General features: G+C 44.4%; 1 protein-coding gene across 3 annotated transcripts in view; it reads right to left on the bottom strand.

Moving 5' to 3' along the window:
• KCTD10 (potassium channel tetramerization domain containing 10) overlaps positions 1 to 20,020 on the bottom strand; it is a 64,795-nt gene that overhangs the window by 14,942 nt on the left and 29,833 nt on the right. For 2 of the 3 annotated variants that reach the window (XM_078667368.1, XM_078667370.1), the window contains 3 exons: positions 15,004 to 15,173; positions 10,973 to 11,062; positions 228 to 280 (listed from right to left, as the gene is read on the bottom strand). In XM_078667368.1, the coding sequence (XP_078523494.1) occupies positions 228 to 280; positions 10,973 to 11,062; positions 15,004 to 15,173 (313 nt within the window). The remainder of the gene's footprint in view (positions 1 to 227; positions 281 to 10,972; positions 11,063 to 15,003; positions 15,174 to 20,020) is intronic. The other variant, XM_078667369.1, reaches the window with a different exon arrangement.

The raw sequence follows: 20,020 nt of genomic DNA, 5'->3' as shown, positions 1-20,020 counted from the left end.
TTTGCTCTTTTTCAAAGCACACACTCATGCTTGTGGCGCGCCGCTGCTCACTCCTGCAAGCTGTATGCCACCACAAGCACGAGTATGTGCTAGGAAAAAGAGCTGTACGACGGCCAAAGGTCTCCTATGCAGCGCATGCGCGCTGCATAGGCGAGACCTCAAAAATGTAAAGCACCTATCTAACATTAAGGCCATATTTAAACTTTATCTCAATAAAGTGGTTTTACCTGGTGTACGAATACTTGTTGTTACTCCTGTTATACAGCAACTTTACAGCTGGCTGGAAGAAAAGCACAAAAATATAACACAATTAGGCAATTAACATTGGCTTTCCATTTTTTAAAACTGATAACTGCAAGGAAATTATACCACATTTTAAGTACAAGTGATGACTAAACTAGAAATCTGTCAAGGAGCCAACATTTCCCAAACTATATATGAGATTGAGTAACTATTTATAGGAGCATTGGGAACATTAATAAGTTTGGTTTGAATGTGCTAACAGGTGCCACCACAGGCACAAGGAGGTAAAGCTGATGGGTTTCACATTCAAGGGAACCTACAGTAAAACCTTGAGATGCCAGTTGGTTGATGTAGGAAGCTGGCTCTCTATATAGTGCACTAAAACGAAATAAACTGTGTAGAGAGTTCAGGAAACCCTTACTGGTTTATATGTGCTTGCGTTAACAATCCCAAAGTTGTCTGTTAGGGGTGGGGTAGGCGAGCAGATTTAGGCTTATCGGAGGGGAGTGTTGAGCAATTGTTGTACACACACAGTCAATGAATGGGACACACAATCAGACACCAATTTATAAAAAAAATACCACAGATTTTAATATTTTAGGCGCCAAGATTTTGTGATCAGGTAACCTGCTTTTCAAGATGGGTTGTTTGCATTTAAATAGACAATACTGTATTTGTGCTAATGTTTACTTGTGGGAGAAGAGATATACTGCATATGCCACTTGTCAACGACTTATAGGACTGTTCTTCTGGACTTAAGGTAAGTAGGGGCTGAGGTAGCACAAACAGGTCACCTCCGTCAGCTCTGGGGCATCAGGGTGCAGAGCTCCAAGAAGAACTGCCGAGCCCTCGAAAAAGCCTGGCGCAGAGACCCAACTACAGACAACATGACCACCCTCAAGCTTGCCACTCGAAAGCATCACCAGCTGATCCACACCACCAAGAGAACCGCATTCAAGGAACGCCTGGACAACAACGCCCACAACAGCAAGGAACTCTTCAACATCGTCAAAGAGCTCTCGAACCCTAGCGCCGGAAACAACAACATCCCTCCCTCGCAAGACCTCTGCAACTCGCTCGCATCGTTCTTCCACAGCAAGATCGCAGACATACACAACAGCTTCAGCACACAGCCGACGCACCCTACGACCGCACCAACGCCCCCCACCACCACCCTCCACGCCTGGACCCCGGTCAACACCGAAGACACCATCCGCACGATGAACTCCATCCACTCCGGCTCCCCAACCGATCCCTGCCCTCACCACATCTTCAACAAGGCCAACTCCGTCATCGCACCCCATCTCCGGGACATCATCAACGCCTCCTTCGACACCGCCACCTTCCCAGAGGGCTGGAAGCACGCCGAACTCAGCGCCCTACTGAAGAAACAGTCAGCGGACCCCACCGACCTCAAAAACTACCGCCCCATCTCGCTCCTTCCTTTTCCTGCCAAAGTCATCGAGAAGACCGTCAACAGACAGCTGTCCGCCTTCCTCGAGACGAATGGATCCCTCGACCACTCGCAATCCGGCTTACGGGCCAACCACAGCACTGAGACCACCCTCATCGCAGCCACCGACGACATCCGAACCCTGCTCGACAACGGGGAAACAGCGGCCCTCATCCTCCTGGACCTCTCCGCAGCGTTCAACACGGTCTGCCACCGCACCCTAGTGCAGCGCCTCAACAACATCGGAATCCAGCAGAAGGCACTGGAATGGATCATCTCCTTCCTCACCAGAAGAACACAGAGTCCGCCTCCCCCCGTTCAGGTCCGAGGCCACCGAAGTCATCTGCGGCGTTCCACAAGGATCATCACTCAGCCCCACGCTGTTAAACATCTACATGATCCCCCTTGCGGCCATCGCACGCCAACACAACCTCAACATCAACTCCTACGCCGACGACACCCAGCTGATCCTCTCCCTCACCAACGACCCCGCCACCGCAAGAACCAACCTACACGAAGGGATGAAAGACGTAGCCGAATGGTTGATGAACAGCCGCCTGAAACTGAACTCAGATAAGACGTAAGTCCTCATCCTGGGATCTTCGCCCTCCGCCTGGGATGACTCCTGGTGGCCCCCTGCCCTGGACAGCGCACCCAAACCAACAGACCACGCACGCAACCTGGGCTTCATCCTGGACTCCTCCCTCTCCATGACCAGACAAGTCAACGCCGTCTCCTCGTCATGCTTCAACATCCTACGCAAGATCTTCCGGTGGATCCCCACCGAAACCAGGAAGACGGTCACCCAGGCCCTAGTCACCAGCCGACTGGACTACGGGAACTCCCTCTACGCCGGAACCACAGCCAAACTCCAGAAAAGACTCCAGCGCATTCAGAACGCCTCATCCTGGACATTCCCCGACACAGCCACATCTCCGTACACCTGAGAAACCTGCACTGGCTCCCCGTCAGCAAGAGAATCACGTTCAGACTCCTCACCCACGCACACAAAGCTCTCCACAACCAAGGCCCAAGATACCTCAACGACCGTCTGACCTTCTACACTCCCACCCGCCAGCTCCGATCGACCAGCCACGCCCTCGCCGCCGTCCCCCGCATCCGAAGAGCCACAACGGGAGGAAGATCCTTCTCCTACCTAGCTGCCAAGACGTGGAACTCCCTCCCCATCCACCTCCGCCTGACCCAAGACCACCTCTCCTTCAGGAAGCAACTGAAGACCTGGCTGTTCGAGCAGTAGCGGACCCCCCTCACCCAAGCGCCTTGAGACCTTCCGGGTGAGTAGCGCGCTATACAAATGCTTTGATTGATTGATTGTTTTTCGGTGTCTGGTGTACCATCTGAGTCAACTGGAAAAGTACCTGTTTGAAAGATGCTGCAAGTGGGGACTGTGGGACCAATCCTGCTGAACCCAAACAGGGGATCTGGTCTCGAGAGCTCTGTGTCCCAGGGACACCATCTGTTCACCTGTACTCTGGCTGGGGGGCTCTCGTGTGTAGCGCTACTTTGTCCAGGGGTTGTGGTTATCAGTCTCCTGCAAAAGAGGCTGCTGGCGGTGACTGGGGGACCAATCCAGCTAAACCCATAGGGGTCTCAGGACCATGTAGGCACCATCAGTTCACTTGGACTCCTGCTGCAGGGATGTGGAATTCCTATAGACCGACGCCCAGGACATATTGTTTGGGGTCAAGGGCAAAAAGTTTTCATGTGCATTTTGTCCTTGGGACAAGTAGATTCAACCCCCAACAGCGTCGGACCATTTGGCTGCCAGTTTACAGCACCACATTATGGATCAGGGATGGGCATTGTCTGCAGTTAAGGTAATATCTGTATCCATCTATTAATGCTGTTCAAACTTTTATTCATGGTTCATTAATGCACTGCCTTTATTATTAGGTTGAGCGCTCCAAGTAAATGTCGTTAGCTGTGACTGCACTACTGACAGTGGTTCCAGAATAAAAATGTGGACACACATTTTCAAAGTTTAGCGATATGAGGCTATGTGTAATGTTCTCAGAATGCTCTCTGATTAGATGCAAATATTTGCAGAAGCGTAAAAGTAAGATTGATGATTATTAGCTTTTAAAATAAAATGTTCAACAAAAAATGTAAATCGGGAAAAAAAACATTTAGCTATAGTACTGTAATATTTTAGTTATCATTTCTTTACAGCATCGTTTAATAAAATGTGTTGATGTATGCTGGTATTTCTCAAAAATATTCATAATGGAAAATAAGTGTAACTAGTTTCAATAAGATTATAGGAAACTAAAAGAAACAAGCATTGGCAAATACATAGGTCTGAAATTGGTGGTCAGCCTTTTGGTTTTGTCAGTGAGCGACTTGTTTTGGCATGTTTTTAGTAAAACCTTATTTGTTTGGGGCCTGCTGGACCCTCGCTATTATAACAAATATTGGAAAAATCAAAAATTGTTTTGTCTCAAAAAGCACACATTGCCACAGTATTTCCTGGCACTGAACAAAAACTACTTTGTGTGCCGATACGCTCCTTGTGAAAGAGCAGAATGCGGTCACTCGCAGTGAAGCCCGCCGATAGAAGGAGAGACAGAATTTTAATAAACAAACACAAAACGTCATGGTTAACACCAGACCTAATTAGGGGCCAAATTATTTTTAAAAGTATCAAAAGTGCACCCATGGTATATGTCCTTGCGTTAAAGATATAAGACTTTCATGAATTTCCAAGTAACCGTTCTCCAAGAAAAAAGTTGTGAACTGCGTTTTAGCATGAGCAAATAAACATGTGCAGATTTGCTCATGCAAAAATCTCACTTTACCTCCAACCACTTTTTTCCCCAACCCTGGAAGAAGTTTTAAGTCTGCCATGGTCTGAAGACATTTCCAACCTTTCCCAGTATGGCAAAAATTAGCAAAGAGTTGTTGAAAACCCTGCAAGTTAGAAGGTTTATACAGACTCAAAATGGCATTCCACCTCTGGAACTGTTGCTTACCACTACCTTCAGCCCCAGTACGTAGATCTGCAGAAATGTGGCATCATAAGGGAATAGTTTGTATTCAAACCCTACTATGATCTGAGCGCCGGCTTAATCAGTGAGGCTATATCAGAGCTCTTATATAAGGAGATTGCTGCTATAATTGGTTGTCGCATTACAAGGCACAAAAGGGGCAAGCGGATTTTGTGTTACAGGACAAGTAGATTTATGAAGCAACTTACTGCATGGACAAGTAGATATTTCATTGAATTCCACACCCCTACGGCTGTGGGGCTCGAGTGCAAAGGTGCGTTGAGGTGTCGGCTCGCAGTGGTCGGAGACTCTTGCTTCAGTGGTTGACATGGAGATGGTGACAAAACAGGACAGCTGGCCCACTGTCAGTGATGAAGTCCCTTGTCGGCTAGTCTGTCTTTGTGGGGTCGGTGTCCGGATTAGACCACCAACAAGTCTTGGCTGCTGCTAGTTGTCCAGTACCCCGGGTACTGGTGCTAGAGGGCTCCTCGAGGGTCTAGCATCTCATTACGCTCTGGGGAGACAGGACTGACCTCTGAGAGCAAGGAACACCACCTGCTGGGTGGCTGCTGCATCAGAGAGTCTGGCGGTCACCAGTTCGGTAAACCAGAGCTTGCGTTTCAGTACCTGCAGGAAAGTAGCTCTGCTACTCCACAGGAGATGCTGGCTGTTTGGCAAGGGGCTGGCAGTCCTCCCAGGCTTTTGGAGGTTGCACAGTGCCAAGGGGAGTAGTCACAATTGTCGGGAGCAGCAGACAGGCTGGCAGGGTTGGTACCAAGTCAGTCACAAGTCCTCAGTTCCTGCTTCTTCAGCTCTTCTTTGTCCTTCATCTTGAGTCAGTCGATTCTGCTTCTCTGGTGCCAGGGGATCCACTACAAACGAGATTATGGGGCATTAAGGGGAAGTAAGGGTAGCAGCCAATGGGCTACTTACCCTTGGGGTCACTGCACCCCCTATATGACGACTGCCTGTGAGGAGTGGGCATAACACTGTCCCAGAGTTTCTTGTTCCATCAATAATTTGGTGGAACCCTTCCTTCGTGGAGTACATCAGGTAGCCCACCTTAGGGGTGTGACTAATGTGGGCAACATGCCTAATGCATAGCTTATTTCTCACGTGTCCTGGTGCCAAATGCACCTCCGGTCAGAGGGTGGCATTCTCCAGGTCTGGAGGAAGCCAGGGGCACAAATCAAAGGGAGCAGAGGCTTTGAAGCGTCTGGGCTTGAAGTGCAGATCCACAAGCCATCAGCTGGGAGGAAGCGATAACGCCTCCTGCCAGAGCAGGCATTGTTTCTGATCTCCTAAGAGTGCACCACTGGAATCAAGCTATCCTGGCTGAAGAGGGGTGAAACCCCAAAACCGGTCCTAGGATGCTTGTATCCGGTCCAGGGAGCACCTGGCTTGGCAGTTCGGGCTGGACTGTTCCCATGAGGCACAGGGTCAAGACTGATTTGCATATGGCCAGGTCTAAACTGGGGTGGAATGGTGAGCAAAAGAATGTTAGATTTAACTCCAATCTCTTGATTGGGGGTGAATGGTTTGATTTGTTCTGCATTCCGTCCATCAATTGTGTCTTTTGCTTTCGCGCCCTAATTGAGCCAGGTATGTCCAGACGTGGGTCCGGGGCTCACTGGGCCACTGGAATCAAGCTATCCTGGCTTAAGAGGGGTGAAACCCTGAAACAGGTCCTAGGACGCTTGGTTCCGGTCCAGGGAGGACCTGGCTTGGCAGTTCGGGCTGGACTGTTCCCTTGAGTCACAGGTTCAAGACTGATTTGCATATGGCCAGGTCTAAACTGGGGTGGCATGGTGAGCAAAAGAATGATGGATTTAACCCAGATCTCTTGACTGGGGGTGAATGTTTTGATTTGTTCTGCATTCCGTCCATCAATTGTGTGTCTTTTGCTTTCTCGCCCTCAGTAGTGTCAAGGCTTATGTCTTGAATAAAGGTAAATATGGAAATTGTGTGCGAGGCTGCACAGCTACAGTTCAGGATGTGAGCCTTGATGGGAAGTGTAGGAAAGTTGCTTGGATAGACAGATCTTGGATTAGGTTTAGTATCACGCTCTGGAGACTATGTGATCTCAAACCACAACATATTGGTTTTCCAGATTATTCATGTGTAGGTATGATTAGAGATAATGTTTATAGAGTATGGTGAAAGTGTATGTTGGGCTTCTCAGGAGCAGGTATGTCGAGTGAGGTTAAGTGAGGGTGGGAGGGGGTTAATTGGAGTGATGTCTATGGATGGAGAGTTCTCGTGGGAGAGATGGGGAGTGTGGTGCACGTGTGATGCAGGAACTGAGTCTGTCAAGTAGTTTATTTCTGCCATTTGATAAGAGATTTCTGCTGGGGTCAGTAGTAAGTGGATGTAATGAACTATAAGGTGTGCTATAAAACCTCCCATGTGCCTATGGTTGCTCGAGTCCTTTCATGTGTTGTTGTTTTGGTATAACTGGACTAAGAGTTTGGTTGAATGAAGGATGACATTTCAAGGGCTAGTAGGAGGGCAATGGATTTGATCCTTGTCAGTGTTTCAATCTGTGTCAGTATAGGAATAGCCTTGTTACAGGTTATGGTCTAGGCTTCGTTCATTTATGCTGGCATTGTGTGGTCTAGAGTTTGAGTGATATTATACAATTAAGATAGGGTGAGAAGAGACTGGGGGTAGAGGGTAGTGGGGGTTGTAATTTGTTGTCCTAGTCAGTACATATAATAGACATGGTACCAGTGTTAACTTCTCTTACCATGGTAGAAACTGTTAGGGCCTTAAGATTATCAAACAATGTGAACATATGAAAGTTGATACTCATGGATCATGTCCTCTCTCTTTTCATGTGGGGTGGACGTGTAGGTCACAATTCTTGCTATGGTAATCTTTGAGATAAAAGTGGGTTGATATAGTTTGGTAGAGAGGGTACTCCATTGCAATGGCAATGAAGTACCCTCTGCAAATTAAAAACCCACCCTCCTGATTTACCTCCCGCCTGATTTACAGACGGCAGGACCTCAAACATGTCAGAGAGGGAGAATACTTGGTCTCATTCGCTAACATACTCTCCTGATGCCCTGACGTGTGTTTGGCCACTCCACCACCCAACCAATTTAGAGTGGGCGAATGGCCAGTTTTAATCCTCACCATGGAAGTCCCTCTTTGTAATTTTGTTTTAAAAAAACCAAAAACAAGTTTAAAGTTTGACGGACGGTACTACCAAACGTTTAGTACATTGACAGGAGATGCTGTGATAGCGGGTACTGCTAATGTTTCCAGTTGTCTGCAGGGCTGGCGGATAACTCTAAATTTGGATGTCAGAGGCCCGCCATAATGTAAATAAGCCCCAAGCTCTTTCCACAAAAAGGATTCTGTGTTCTTTATGCTAAAGAATGTGAAGTCAAACCACATGTTTTGCTGCGATTTCAAACCTGCACAAACCTAATATGAAGGGGAGGACCTGAGCTCCTACCCCTTTACTGGCATGAAGCCTCAAATCCCAGCAAAGGGTTACGGTCTGCTTAGGATTCATTCTGCAGTGTACCTGCAGTGATATTTATTAGTAAACTCAGATGCTGTGAATTAATTATTTACATTGCATAGAGTCGCTCCCAAAGATCTGTTTAGCTCAGAGGTTAACAGGAAACAACCACTACTGCTTCAAAAAGGGATGAGAAAAGGTGGAGGGAGAAAAGGTGGGGTTGCAAAGAGGCCAATGCAAAAGAAGTATAACTAGGAATCCCTTCCAGGGGTTGGGGGGTTTCTTAGATTAAGTGTAGCTTGAAACATGTCAACTAAAATGTATGCTTTACACAGTATGCCACATGACTAGTATTTGGGATTCCCTCGGAGTTTTCTGTTAATGCATCCAGGTAATATGCCAGGTGTTTCGCAGAACATGCAGATTTGGGTGTATTACACATCAACATCCGCATGTTATTCATCACAATTGGGTTGTATTTATTGCATCCGATATATAGTCAGACTTTTTGGAGTCAGATTTCATCAGGTGCCATAAATATTTCACTGAATAGCATGCTGCTTGTAATGAGGGCCTTAAGAAAGGTAAGATAATGTAAAAACACATAAAATGTGGACTGGGAAGAATTGCCTACTTTGGCAGCACCAGACCTAGATAAAGCCTTGGGAACCACCCACTCCACACAGGGCTAACTAAGATTACGAGATTTTTTGGGAGGGAAATCACAAACACTATCACTTGCCTCTCTTTTTGGCTTAGATTAACCATTTTAACTGAGGAACAACAGATCAATTTATAAACAGTCTATGGTTTTCACATCGATAGACTTTGCACACTTACTGTCTAGTTTCTAGAGTGTTGCATCAACTAATCAGCACTCGCAGTTGAATAACAAAGTTTTCTTCACTACATATGTAATTTTTCAGCAAAGAGTCCTATAAATCACACATAAATGTATGAAGCGGAGACTTGCACTTTGCCTTATTTTGCTTTGCGCCTGCCTTGTACAGCGGCTGTAGACTTCCCACCTGTAGAAATAGTCACACAGTGGTGGTATCTAGGAACAAAATAGGCGCAGCAGCATATCAGAGTTTATCCAGCCCCACACAGAAAAAAGTAAGGCTTTTTGAGAGTGCTGCTCCCCGGCTGGATGAAAATAGAATGAAAAACTAGTGCAAAGAGACCTGACTGTGATTTAGCGCTATATAAATACCAATTAACATGAACAATCAGAAACAGGAAGCCAACTTAAGTTCTATCTTTTTATCGCTGTGCGTGCTGAGAGCCTCCCACCGCACAGGATGAAAAGTGAGGCTGGGTAGGTGCACATTTTAGGGAGGGGAGTTGGGGGGGGGGGGATGTGGGAGAATTCTGGTTCCCACTATTTATTGTAATTTGCAAACTTCACCTTTAGGTCTCTTTTCCAGCCCCAGTTTGCCGAGTTCATCTTGGCCTTCTCTGAGAAAGACAAGTCAAATTACCCAGTGCACACTGCAGAAGGATATCTGGGAGGTAATCTCAGGTCTGCAGATTAGGTTTGTGAATCTTGTTAGGTTAATCAATATGCTACATTAGCAGTTGCTGTGAACTTTAACATACAATATAAATCTGATATGAAAGCAAACATTTGCTAATGTAAGTGTTTTGCTATACCGCACTGTTCCTGTTTATTTGTGTCTAAATCTATTTTGAACATTTCCTAAACACAGATGATCTGAGATTCATCTCATTTTAACTTGGCCTGGAGGTCTATTAAATGTTCAAAATTGCATAAAGACAAGAGTAGGTGCTTTCCTTCTTTTAAATATCATTTTCATACATCTTGAAAACCCATAAATGATAAAACGGTTAATACGATACCTCCATAAGAGGGATCTAAGTAGTTTAGTCACTTTTCTTGTATGTTGTGAATATACTTACTTCAGGGTTCAATATTTGTTTTCCAACACATTTATTTAAATACCATGCCACCCAAATACCCTGGCATTTCGGGCTAGATATGGAGGTGGATTACATAATAAGCAAGTCAAACTTTACTGCCAAATTTAGAAAAATGGATCGTTGACAGGTAGACACTCCTGTCGGGTAAAAAATCCTGCGCAGTCTGAATTCCCTCGTCACTGTCAACTGGGTGGGCCCAGCATGATATGAGTGAGGCATACCATCCAACTCTAGAACTGCTCGCTCAGAGTGCCAACTATGCCTACCATGTATGTATAACTGAGTATGTGCTTCCAACCACAAGAGCACCAGCAGGTCTCTGTGAAACTTGATGGTGTTTGGGGTGGAGAAAGAAAGTAAGCTTCCCTAAACCCTTGTTGAAGGGGTAAAAAAAAAAATCGGTGGGAAAACCTCACACTCTCCTCTCACCCTCTGTCTCCAATGTAGAGCTATGGTTAAATTGATAGGGAGGGGAGGGCAACAGCAAAGGTGAGAGTTTGAGAGGAGGACACTTTGTTTAATCCTTTTCCTAGCACACGATTATTGAGTGGCAGCACAAACTTTACTGTGATAAGAACTTTGTAGTTTTCTTGTGGGCGTTTTATTTCTACTGCAGAAGAACTATGAAGGAATATATACATACATTAATCTTAGAAAACACTGGATTGCTCAATTAAGAAATGAAAATTATTTTACGAAATAGTTTAACAAAGACTTGAGAAGAAGCTAAGGTTTGCCTGCACCAGCCATTTGTATGGAGCAGCACAATGTTACAATTTTCCTAGATCAATACAGACAAAATACATCAACGTTTAAATGAGATGTCCTCAAGTCAAGTGAAAGATGATATTTTCCTACCTTATTTGAAGTTGCTATTAATTTCTGTTCTTCTTTGGGGGATGTAATTACTGGTACTTTACAGAAAGGCTCGTACGTATCTTTGTTCTGCTGGATCAAAGAAAAAGCCATAACAGACAGTTAAAAATACTACAGTGCAGTTACTAAAATATTTTATAGCATAGACACGTTTAGGTCTGCATGTCTCATGGAATACATATAACATGAAAACAGGGCCTAGGGCATTAAGGAATGACTAGTTGCTTTCTCCATTCCATTGAAATACTCATGTAATGTACATCAAAATTGACACTTGATCCACTCAGGCTACTTGAATGTTACACTTGAACGACAATGCAGCATCTGGGATCAAAGCCCTAAATAGTGCTAAGGCTAGGAAAATGTATACTTTAGCTGGGAATGGGTTTAAATGGTTATCTGAGGAGGGAGGTTTAGAAATGATTAGGTCAAGGGAATACTTTTACATTAGAAACAATGTAGTCAAAGCACCAATTGGATAATGCACCAAATGTGTGGAAAATAAAAAATTAATTCAGACCGAGCTGAACACAGCACATAGGCCCCCCTCTGAGTGCTAAATAATAGAGCTCATATCTCAAATGTTGAGGCAGAAGCGTGGGAATTACAGGATAGGAATGGGAGAGAGAGGCATGCCTCACTGCACTATATTCAGGTGGTAAGTGATTCACGTACCGCACAAGCATTGCAGCCCATTCTAATTACGTAAGTACACTTTCTATTCTGCTTTTGTGCTGTCTGTCCAGCTAACATATGTTGCCTTTCTCACTCTGTTCAAGGATTCATACATGGTGTCTCATAATCCTCACTAGTGCTTGGTCAAAATCTTAGTCCTGGTATTGTCGCTGGACCTTATCTAACTGTTCGGAGGGGAAACTATTAACTGATGATTTGTCATTTTGATATTGTGTTTGTATAGATAATTTCTCACCCTTAACCTTTTAGCATGTTTTTTTTTAAACTTCTTTAGTAGATCGTTATTGCTCTTAAAAATTCTTAATGGGGTTCACAGACTATTAAATGCATGTGTACATGCAGAAGCTACGTTAAGCACAACACATTCCTGTGTTTGATATTGAATAAAGGCTAGCAACTCATCTTTCATTGAGTAACTATCAAAAGACCAAGGTTAAGGTTTAATGAGAATGCTTAATTAAGTACTGAAGGGTTAACGGAAAAGGGCTTTATCCGATAAACATCAAGGAAATGTTGTAATGCCCACCCCCTACCAATCAGAGCTGTGGATATCAGAAAGATCAATGACTAAAAAATTAAATCTTGCTGAAAGGAAGGTTTGTGCGGCAGTTTTGAGAAATATGGTCCCAAATCGTACTTTTACCCAAGAGATTTAACTCCCTTTAACAGTTTCAGGTGTGAATCTGCTGGTCTTTTCCTAGATGGGTTTGTTGGTTATAAAGTAAAATGTTGATCACCTGCAATACATAAAGAGCTTCTAAGTTGGCCATCTCTACCATCAAAATGTGATGGGTCATCACTATTTGCCCATTATATCTGCTTTTGCTGATATCACCAAAATTAAAGATATATTTTTGATCAATATCACAGTGTCTGTAATATTAAATTCTTGTTTTGAAGTAATTGCTGTAAAACAGTTGAAATCTATAATAAACAAATTTGTTAAGACATAGGAGTCTCCAGAAGCATTAGTGCTTTAATTCCAGAATTTCATAGTATTTGTACCTGCTCATTTTTTAATATGAAGCAGTCCAGGAACATTCCATGGTGCTATGGTAAATGCCTTAACCATTTTCTTTTAATTTGACATTTTACACTAATATGTCTGCTGACTTAAACTGCCTTGCTCTGTGCCACCTAGTGTCCATCCTAAATTCTACATACCCACCACAACATCTCACTCAACCCTCCCCTTACTTTTCAGATCAATGTTCTTGCTTCTTACTTTGCAGAGTTACATTTTGGAAAGATTTAAATGTACCCTTTTGCGTGAGGCATGCTGCGGATACGCTATGTAAAGGTGATGTTATATTTTGGAAAGAACTGTTTACATTCTCACCTTCTTTGGTTAGTGTGCTTAGAAATGTCTGGTCTGATAAATAATCCACGATTTCCAAATTGGTTTGGTTTTCAAATGTTCTGAAGTATAGTCTCTATTCCTGACAACATCAAGAGGTTGATTACTGTAATTCTAGGTGTTGATGGTCTTTCCAAGGCTCATAAGATCGTTCCCAATTCATCTGCTGTAGCTTTGGTTTTTTTAGGTCAATTGTGGGATCCACACTTTTCAGAGTCTGGAATGAGCTGTACCAAAAATGATTTCAGTTTTATGCCAATTCCCATTGTATCAGTTACCTCTATAATGAGGACACGACTCCAATTTCCAGCCTTTTTATAGTTGACTCAAACACCTCAACCTGTTTGTTTTTTCTAATTTCTTAAGAGAATTAACTACACTTATTACCACCACAGACTATTGTCATCTTCATTTTGCTAATTGTTTTGCTTGTTGTTGAAAGTGGAATTAGATTTTGACAAATTGGGAGTTAACTTCTATTTGCCTACTTTTCTGTGTTCAAATGCTACTTGGACCGTAGCTTTCATTTGTTTTACCCCCCAGGGCCAATTATACAAATAGTCGACTATCGTTTCCCTGGAAGAATTAGATGAATGAGCTCTGATGGTTGCTGCCTTAATGATACAGTCACATTTCTAAAAGCTCCCTTTTTTGCATTGAAATTCACCAGATTAGCAGCAGCGGAAACAATATTTGCCTCTGTGGTCCCTTTAGCAGTAATACTAATATGTTTATACCTTGTAGGCTTTTCTTTTGGCCAAGTGCCACTGGGCTAGAGGAGATATGTCACTATTATTGCCATGCTTTAAGCTACCACTTGGTGTCAACTCTCTTGTACATTAAACCTTTTTAAATTGATTCAGATAGTGACTTACATATGCAGCATAGACAAGATGACTGGAATAACTTGCCCAAGTTCTGTGTGTGGTTGTTTTTTCTCAGTACTCTGCTTCCGGATTGCAGTCCTGCCTTCTATTCAAAATGTTGACATATTATTAACAGTGTCCCATAACTCAGATGTAAATGGTTTGGTCTACTATACCTGCAGTTGTAGTTCTCTGATATTGTGATCCCCCTGATTAATGAACTACACAGCCAAGCTCCCCGTTAAAGAAGACGCTGTGGTTTGGAAAATCTCATAAAAAGACCCATGCTTCTGGCTTCAGTGGAGCACTTCTGGTACTCCAAAGCATGTTACTTACAAGGTTACAGCATTAAATGCTGACGAATTATGTGGTTTCAGTGATTGTTTTTAAATACAAAATACCTACTGCATTAATAGTAAGGGTGTTTTTTGTAAAGCAGATTGGTGTATTTTTAATGTGTCTATAAAGAATCACAGAATTCTCCTGGGCCCATGGGAATTATTAATTGGTTATCAATTAGGGGATCATCTTATGTGAAAACTATGATTAAAGAGAAGAAACTTTTATGCAAAATATTAAAAGGCAAGCACTAAACTATCACAAATAAAATTGATTCCCGAAGAAAAATAAATATTGAAGTTGGTCTGCCAACCACAATTACCCTGATATCCGGTATAACTTACCTATATTAGGGACAGCCGAATCAGTGTTCCTTAACCGTTTCCTTCTTATTGTGTTAACAAGCTTTTAAAATGGACCTATCCAGAGCAGTTCCTTTTGCCGCCACGCATATTCCTGGAATTCCCTGCATGGCCTTTAATGTATCATTCATCTCCTGCATTCAACATTAACATATCTAAAATGCTGATTAAATACTGAATCAAAATAAACATTTTAAAGTAACTTGTGTAGGCCTTGGCTGGAACAATGGCAATATAAGAGTTAACACTCTTGAGCGCCTTGAGACCCTCCGGGTGAGTAGTGCGCTCTATAAATGTCCTTGATTGAACACAGTAGCCACGTAGTCCTCCAAATGACATAGATTAGAATTAAGCTCAACAGTAGTTCAACAAAAAATATAAATAAATGGATACCTGCAGAGCTGCTTGACATTCATCCACAAGCCCTTGAACTAGGTAGTATTTTGCTTCTGCAAGTAACTCTTCAATTTCTCGACGACTTTCAGGTAGAGGTACTGCACCATCACGTAAATAATTTAAAATAGTACCAAAATGTTTCCCACAACGATCAATTAGGATCCAGCCTGAAATGAAACTACATTTTAAAAGGAAATTCTGAAAAGTAATAAAAGCAAGTCAAACATCAAAAAACACACCACAAAATACAGAGGCACACACATAGTTTAGGATCACGCTTATATGAAGTTTTAAAGACAAGAAAGTAACTATATACAATTAGACACTAGACCCAGCCTTTCTCATCTACAACCTTTAAAGCTATTTCTTTTTGCCAATACACAATCTGCAAATGTTAAGACCATAAGGAACACTCGGATAATTCTCAGATGTTTGCTTTTTTATTTTAGGTCTCTCCTACCAGACAACACAAGCTGTCTGATTACTAAAGACCTATTGTGGACACCGCACCCTGTTCCAATCCAACCCCAAAGCGCGACTCACCGCTAGTCCCGGTCTCAGGTCTGTGCCCTGCAGATGTTAGGGTCTTTGCAGCCTTTTCCGAGGCCTCACCATCCCAGGGCCGCAGCAGGAAGGACAGGCTGGAAGGCGATGTTCAAGGGGCGGTTGGTAGCCTCATGTGGAGAAGCGCGCTGATCCCCAGGATTTCAGACGTCAGCCCATACCCCTCCTCCCCCCCCCCCCCCCTCCGGCCTCAGGTCCTCCAACTAGCAAGACTTCACGTGAGGCACCAAGCGGTCCGGGTGGGGTTTTTTCCTAGAGCCCAGGGGAATCTACTTTGTGCTGTTAATATGGCCTCCTGCTGCTGGCAAGTGGTAGCGAGATGCAATCCAAAGTAGTTTACCACCGGAAGGGGCGACAAGTGCTCAGGTGGTGGAGTCTCTAGCGCCCCGTGGTGCCTGCTGTACTCATCAGTCCCGTGGTCGGCGCTCTCACTGCAGTGTAATTATGCACCCCGCTCCGGTGAGCCTCTGCGGGTCTGGAGTGTCTTTGTTGCCTGATTGACAGACAGTGTCTCACAGCCAGGGGGTCAATAACCAAGCTTCAGTGCGGCATCCAACAGAAGAGATCGCCACAGTAGATATGCGCCGCCGCCATTGTAGTGCGACGAGGCCGGCGCATTGAATTGGCCCCGATGTTGATTTCAGAGGGGGTGGGGGTGTTCAGGGACGCCGGCGGGTCTTAATCGAGGCCAACGTCGCAGGTCGCGGAAGCTTCACGGGCCGCGCCAGTCGCACAGAGGACAGCTGCGGCACCCCAGACAGCGGCACCTCCGCTCAGACACCCCGAGACAGCCAAAGCGCTCCCATGGCAAGCCGCCGTACTGTGGGCCCGGCTCCAAGCTACGATGCAGGGCGCAGCTCCAACAGGACCAGATCTCGGGCGTCAGGCACAGTCACGGCGCCGGAGCAGGCGGGTTGGGCTCCGCTGGCACTCCGTTGTTAAAAATTGCCAATTGGTGCCACGAATGGTCGCTCAGGATAGACAGGGGCTAAGCAGGGTTGCGGAGCCTGTGTGGGCTATTGCCTTGGTTTTATTTAGTAGGCTAAATGCGTTGCCTCACCTCCTATAAGCTGTACAGCAGTGGGGGCACGAGCAGGCAGAGCACTACTTACAATTGTAGACTCTTTGTTGTTTCTTCCTAGTTATCTAGTGGATGCTTGTGTGGACTATTGTCCTGGTTTTGTTTGGTTTACTAGGCTATCTGCGTCGCCTCGCCAACTAAACGCTGTGCAGCAGTGGAGGGGCACGAGAACGCAGTGTACCACTTTCAATTATGTTGAGAACCTAGCTCGGGCGAAAGAGCTTGTTGTGTGGCGTTTTAAGCTCTGAGTAATTTTCCCCGATTCATGCCCTTATATAGGTACAATTCATATTGCCCTCAAATGGGCATAGAAATCAAGCCCTTATTTAGGCATAGCCCATGCTACCCAAATACAGGCATGGCTACTTCCACCCGTACCAAACGTCACAACGACTTCTTGGAAAACCAGCTTAAGCAGTTAGGGAACTTCCCCTTGCTTTAATATTGATTTGTCCAAGAACTCAGTTACTTTACAAAGAACAACTATTCCCTAGGGGTTCTTTCCTGCCCGACTTTACGTCAAACTATGGCATTCCTAAACACCTTCAAGGTATACATATACCTACACTTGCTCTAGCAAGATACGGTGGCTGGGAGCAGTTCGACTATCTACTTGCCCGACGCAGCTCGCTACAGCAAGTGCCGAAGGAAATCGAGTCCCGAGACAGAGATACCAGACCTCCTTCATTCTAACCAAGGTATGGAGCTGATTAGAACCTAGAGAAACCTTTGGTAGATTCTTGGCAAAAACAACTAAACCTTTGCTACACAATACTTACTTCTTCCCTCGTACTAGACTTAGGTTAGGTACATTGGGGTAGGAGTATTTTAGAAGCACCAGTTGAGCATTTTAGTCAATGTTATTTATGTATGTATTTTTATGTGGCTTAGAAACCATACAATGCTCTTACAGTATTATTTTATAATACTATTCTCGCTGTACGCATTATACTTTGCAGTCTGCATAACGATTGTAGCAGTTCACTTCTCTTGCATGAGAAAGAAGACTGTTCAATAAACCCTTTTATTGAAAACGCCCGTCTCTCTATTTCTCTGCAACTCTGATGAAACAAAGCATGCACAATTGACTGAGTGAAATATTTATCTATTGTTTCCGCGACTGAGAGATATATTCTTATTCTTGGGAAACAAAGTTGCCATGTTTATGCGGTTGTCAGAAACGAATCCCTTCTTGTGTATTCGAGAAAGTTCCTACTGACCTCGGAGTTAGCTGGCACACACACAATTAAGTTTAGTATATTCGATAGAGACCTAGTTGACCTCAGTCCTACGTCAAATCTATAGGATATATTATTCCAATGCGCAGAGCCTATTGGGAATATAGGAACTACACTACTAGCTCACCCGGACCACAAGTCGCACCCTACCTAGGCAAGTTGCTTCTGCTGGGTTCGGGCTCGATCATTCTTGCGGACTGCCTGTTGTTTAAGAACCCCAACCAGTGCTGGCTGAGTGGGCTGTTAGGCCCAATTGTGGTCTGTGTTTTGCTTATTTTGATCAAGTGCCTTCTCCTATTGGGGGGGAGGGCGAGGGGGGTGTGAGTGTGTGTGTCGTCCCTTCTCTCCCCCCCACACACAGGTAGCCACACCTGTAGGGTGTGTTGTCAAGCTCCTACCATCCAAGGAAGGGATTAGAAATCTTGGGACAGGCCACACATTGCCAAAGTCATCACAGGGTGGAAGTGATCTTGGTAGCCCATTGCCTAGTGACACTATCATCCCCAGTGCACTTTCTGGACATAAAGATAGAACTCCTGGCACCCTGACCCTCAGATCACAACAGAACTGGAGAAAGGACCAAAGAAGGACTGCCCTGCTGACCCCTGGCAAGAGAGGTTGCACCGACTGCTGGGTTGCAACTGCCGCAATATGAGCTAGCTAAGAGGGGACTATGCCTCCTGGCTCGTGGACAAGTTGAGACCAAGACAAAAGAAGAGACTCCATGGGTCAGTTGGCAGACCCCATGGAACAGTCACCAGGTTAATCAAAGCCATGCTGAATATATCTGCTGACATTCACAAAGCCTTAGACAAGAGTGATACTTGCCTATTTATCCTACTTGATCTATCAGCGGCGTTCAAAGAGGTTAATCACCCAGCCCTTCTTGAATCTTTGAGGTTGCATTTCCATATGAATATGGTTCTCTTCCTACATTCAACACTGCTCGCAACAAATTAAAATCAACTCTTGCCTGTCTAAACCCCCACGGACCAATCTTGGCGTGCCTCAGGGCTCCATTTTATCCCCCTCCCTTTTCAATCTCTTTATGGAATCCTTAACGGTCATCTTGAAACAGGCAGGGATCATATACCACCATTATGCTGATGACACTCAACCTTACAACAAAATCCAATCACCCAGTGACATTCGACATCTTAATGACACACTGAACAAGTTACAATCCTGGTGTTATGCTAATCACTTAAAGCTAAACCCCATCAAAACAGAAGTAATTTGTTTCTCACACAAAAGTAACCACCTTCCAATACACGAATGGCTCATCGACCTAAATGCTTTAAACTGTTCTCTTACTCTATCCGACTAAATGCATTACACTAGTTTTTTTTAAAGCTTAATGCTCAAAGCCACAGCTACCTATGGTTGAGCTAAAGGTTTTACAAATGAGCCTGACTGGACCCAAAACAGTTTGGCAAGTGTACTAGACTGTAAGGTCGCACAACTATACCATATAATACATCACAATTCTCACATTAGTGGCAGCGATGGGATCCAGAACCAGTGTTTAGCTGTACTAGACAATTAATAAGTTGGCAACTACTGAAAATGCAGACATTAAGAAAAAGTTTCAAAGGTTTTGTCCAAGTTAGGAGTATCCAAGTTTTCCAGGACCTTTTTCAGACTTGCAGTGAAAAGGTCACAAAGTTTGACAAAAGGATACAAAAAGTTTGATAAACGTTTTTGCGGAGTCTCCAAAGGATGGAAAACAAGGAAATTGACTTGGCCATCCTGCCCACACAAACAAGCATTGGAAATGCAATAGGTCTCGCACCATTAGAGTTAGTGCTTTTAGAATTGTTTATGGGGTTTTTTTGTCAATGTTTAGCATTTTTGTTTCCTGTAGCCAATGCTAAAGTATTACAAATAAAAAAAGCCATAAACATTTCTAAAAGCTCTAACTGAAATGGTCTGAGAACTATTGCACTGTGTGAGGGTGAGTGAGGGTGAGTGAGGGTGAGTGAGGGTGAGTGAGGGTGAGGGGTTGAGGGTGAGTGAGGGTGAGTGAGGGTGAGTGAGGGTGAGTGAGGGGGAGTGAGGGGGAGTGAGGGTGAGTGAGGGGTTGAGGTTGAGGGTGAGGTGTTGAGGTTGAGGGTGAGGGTGGGTGAGGGTG

Source organism: Lissotriton helveticus, chromosome 11 (genome assembly GCF_964261635.1).
Source record: "Lissotriton helveticus chromosome 11, aLisHel1.1, whole genome shotgun sequence".
NCBI classification, from domain to species: domain Eukaryota; kingdom Metazoa; phylum Chordata; class Amphibia; order Caudata; family Salamandridae; genus Lissotriton; species Lissotriton helveticus.
This window is presented reverse-complemented; position numbering and strand designations above follow the sequence as displayed.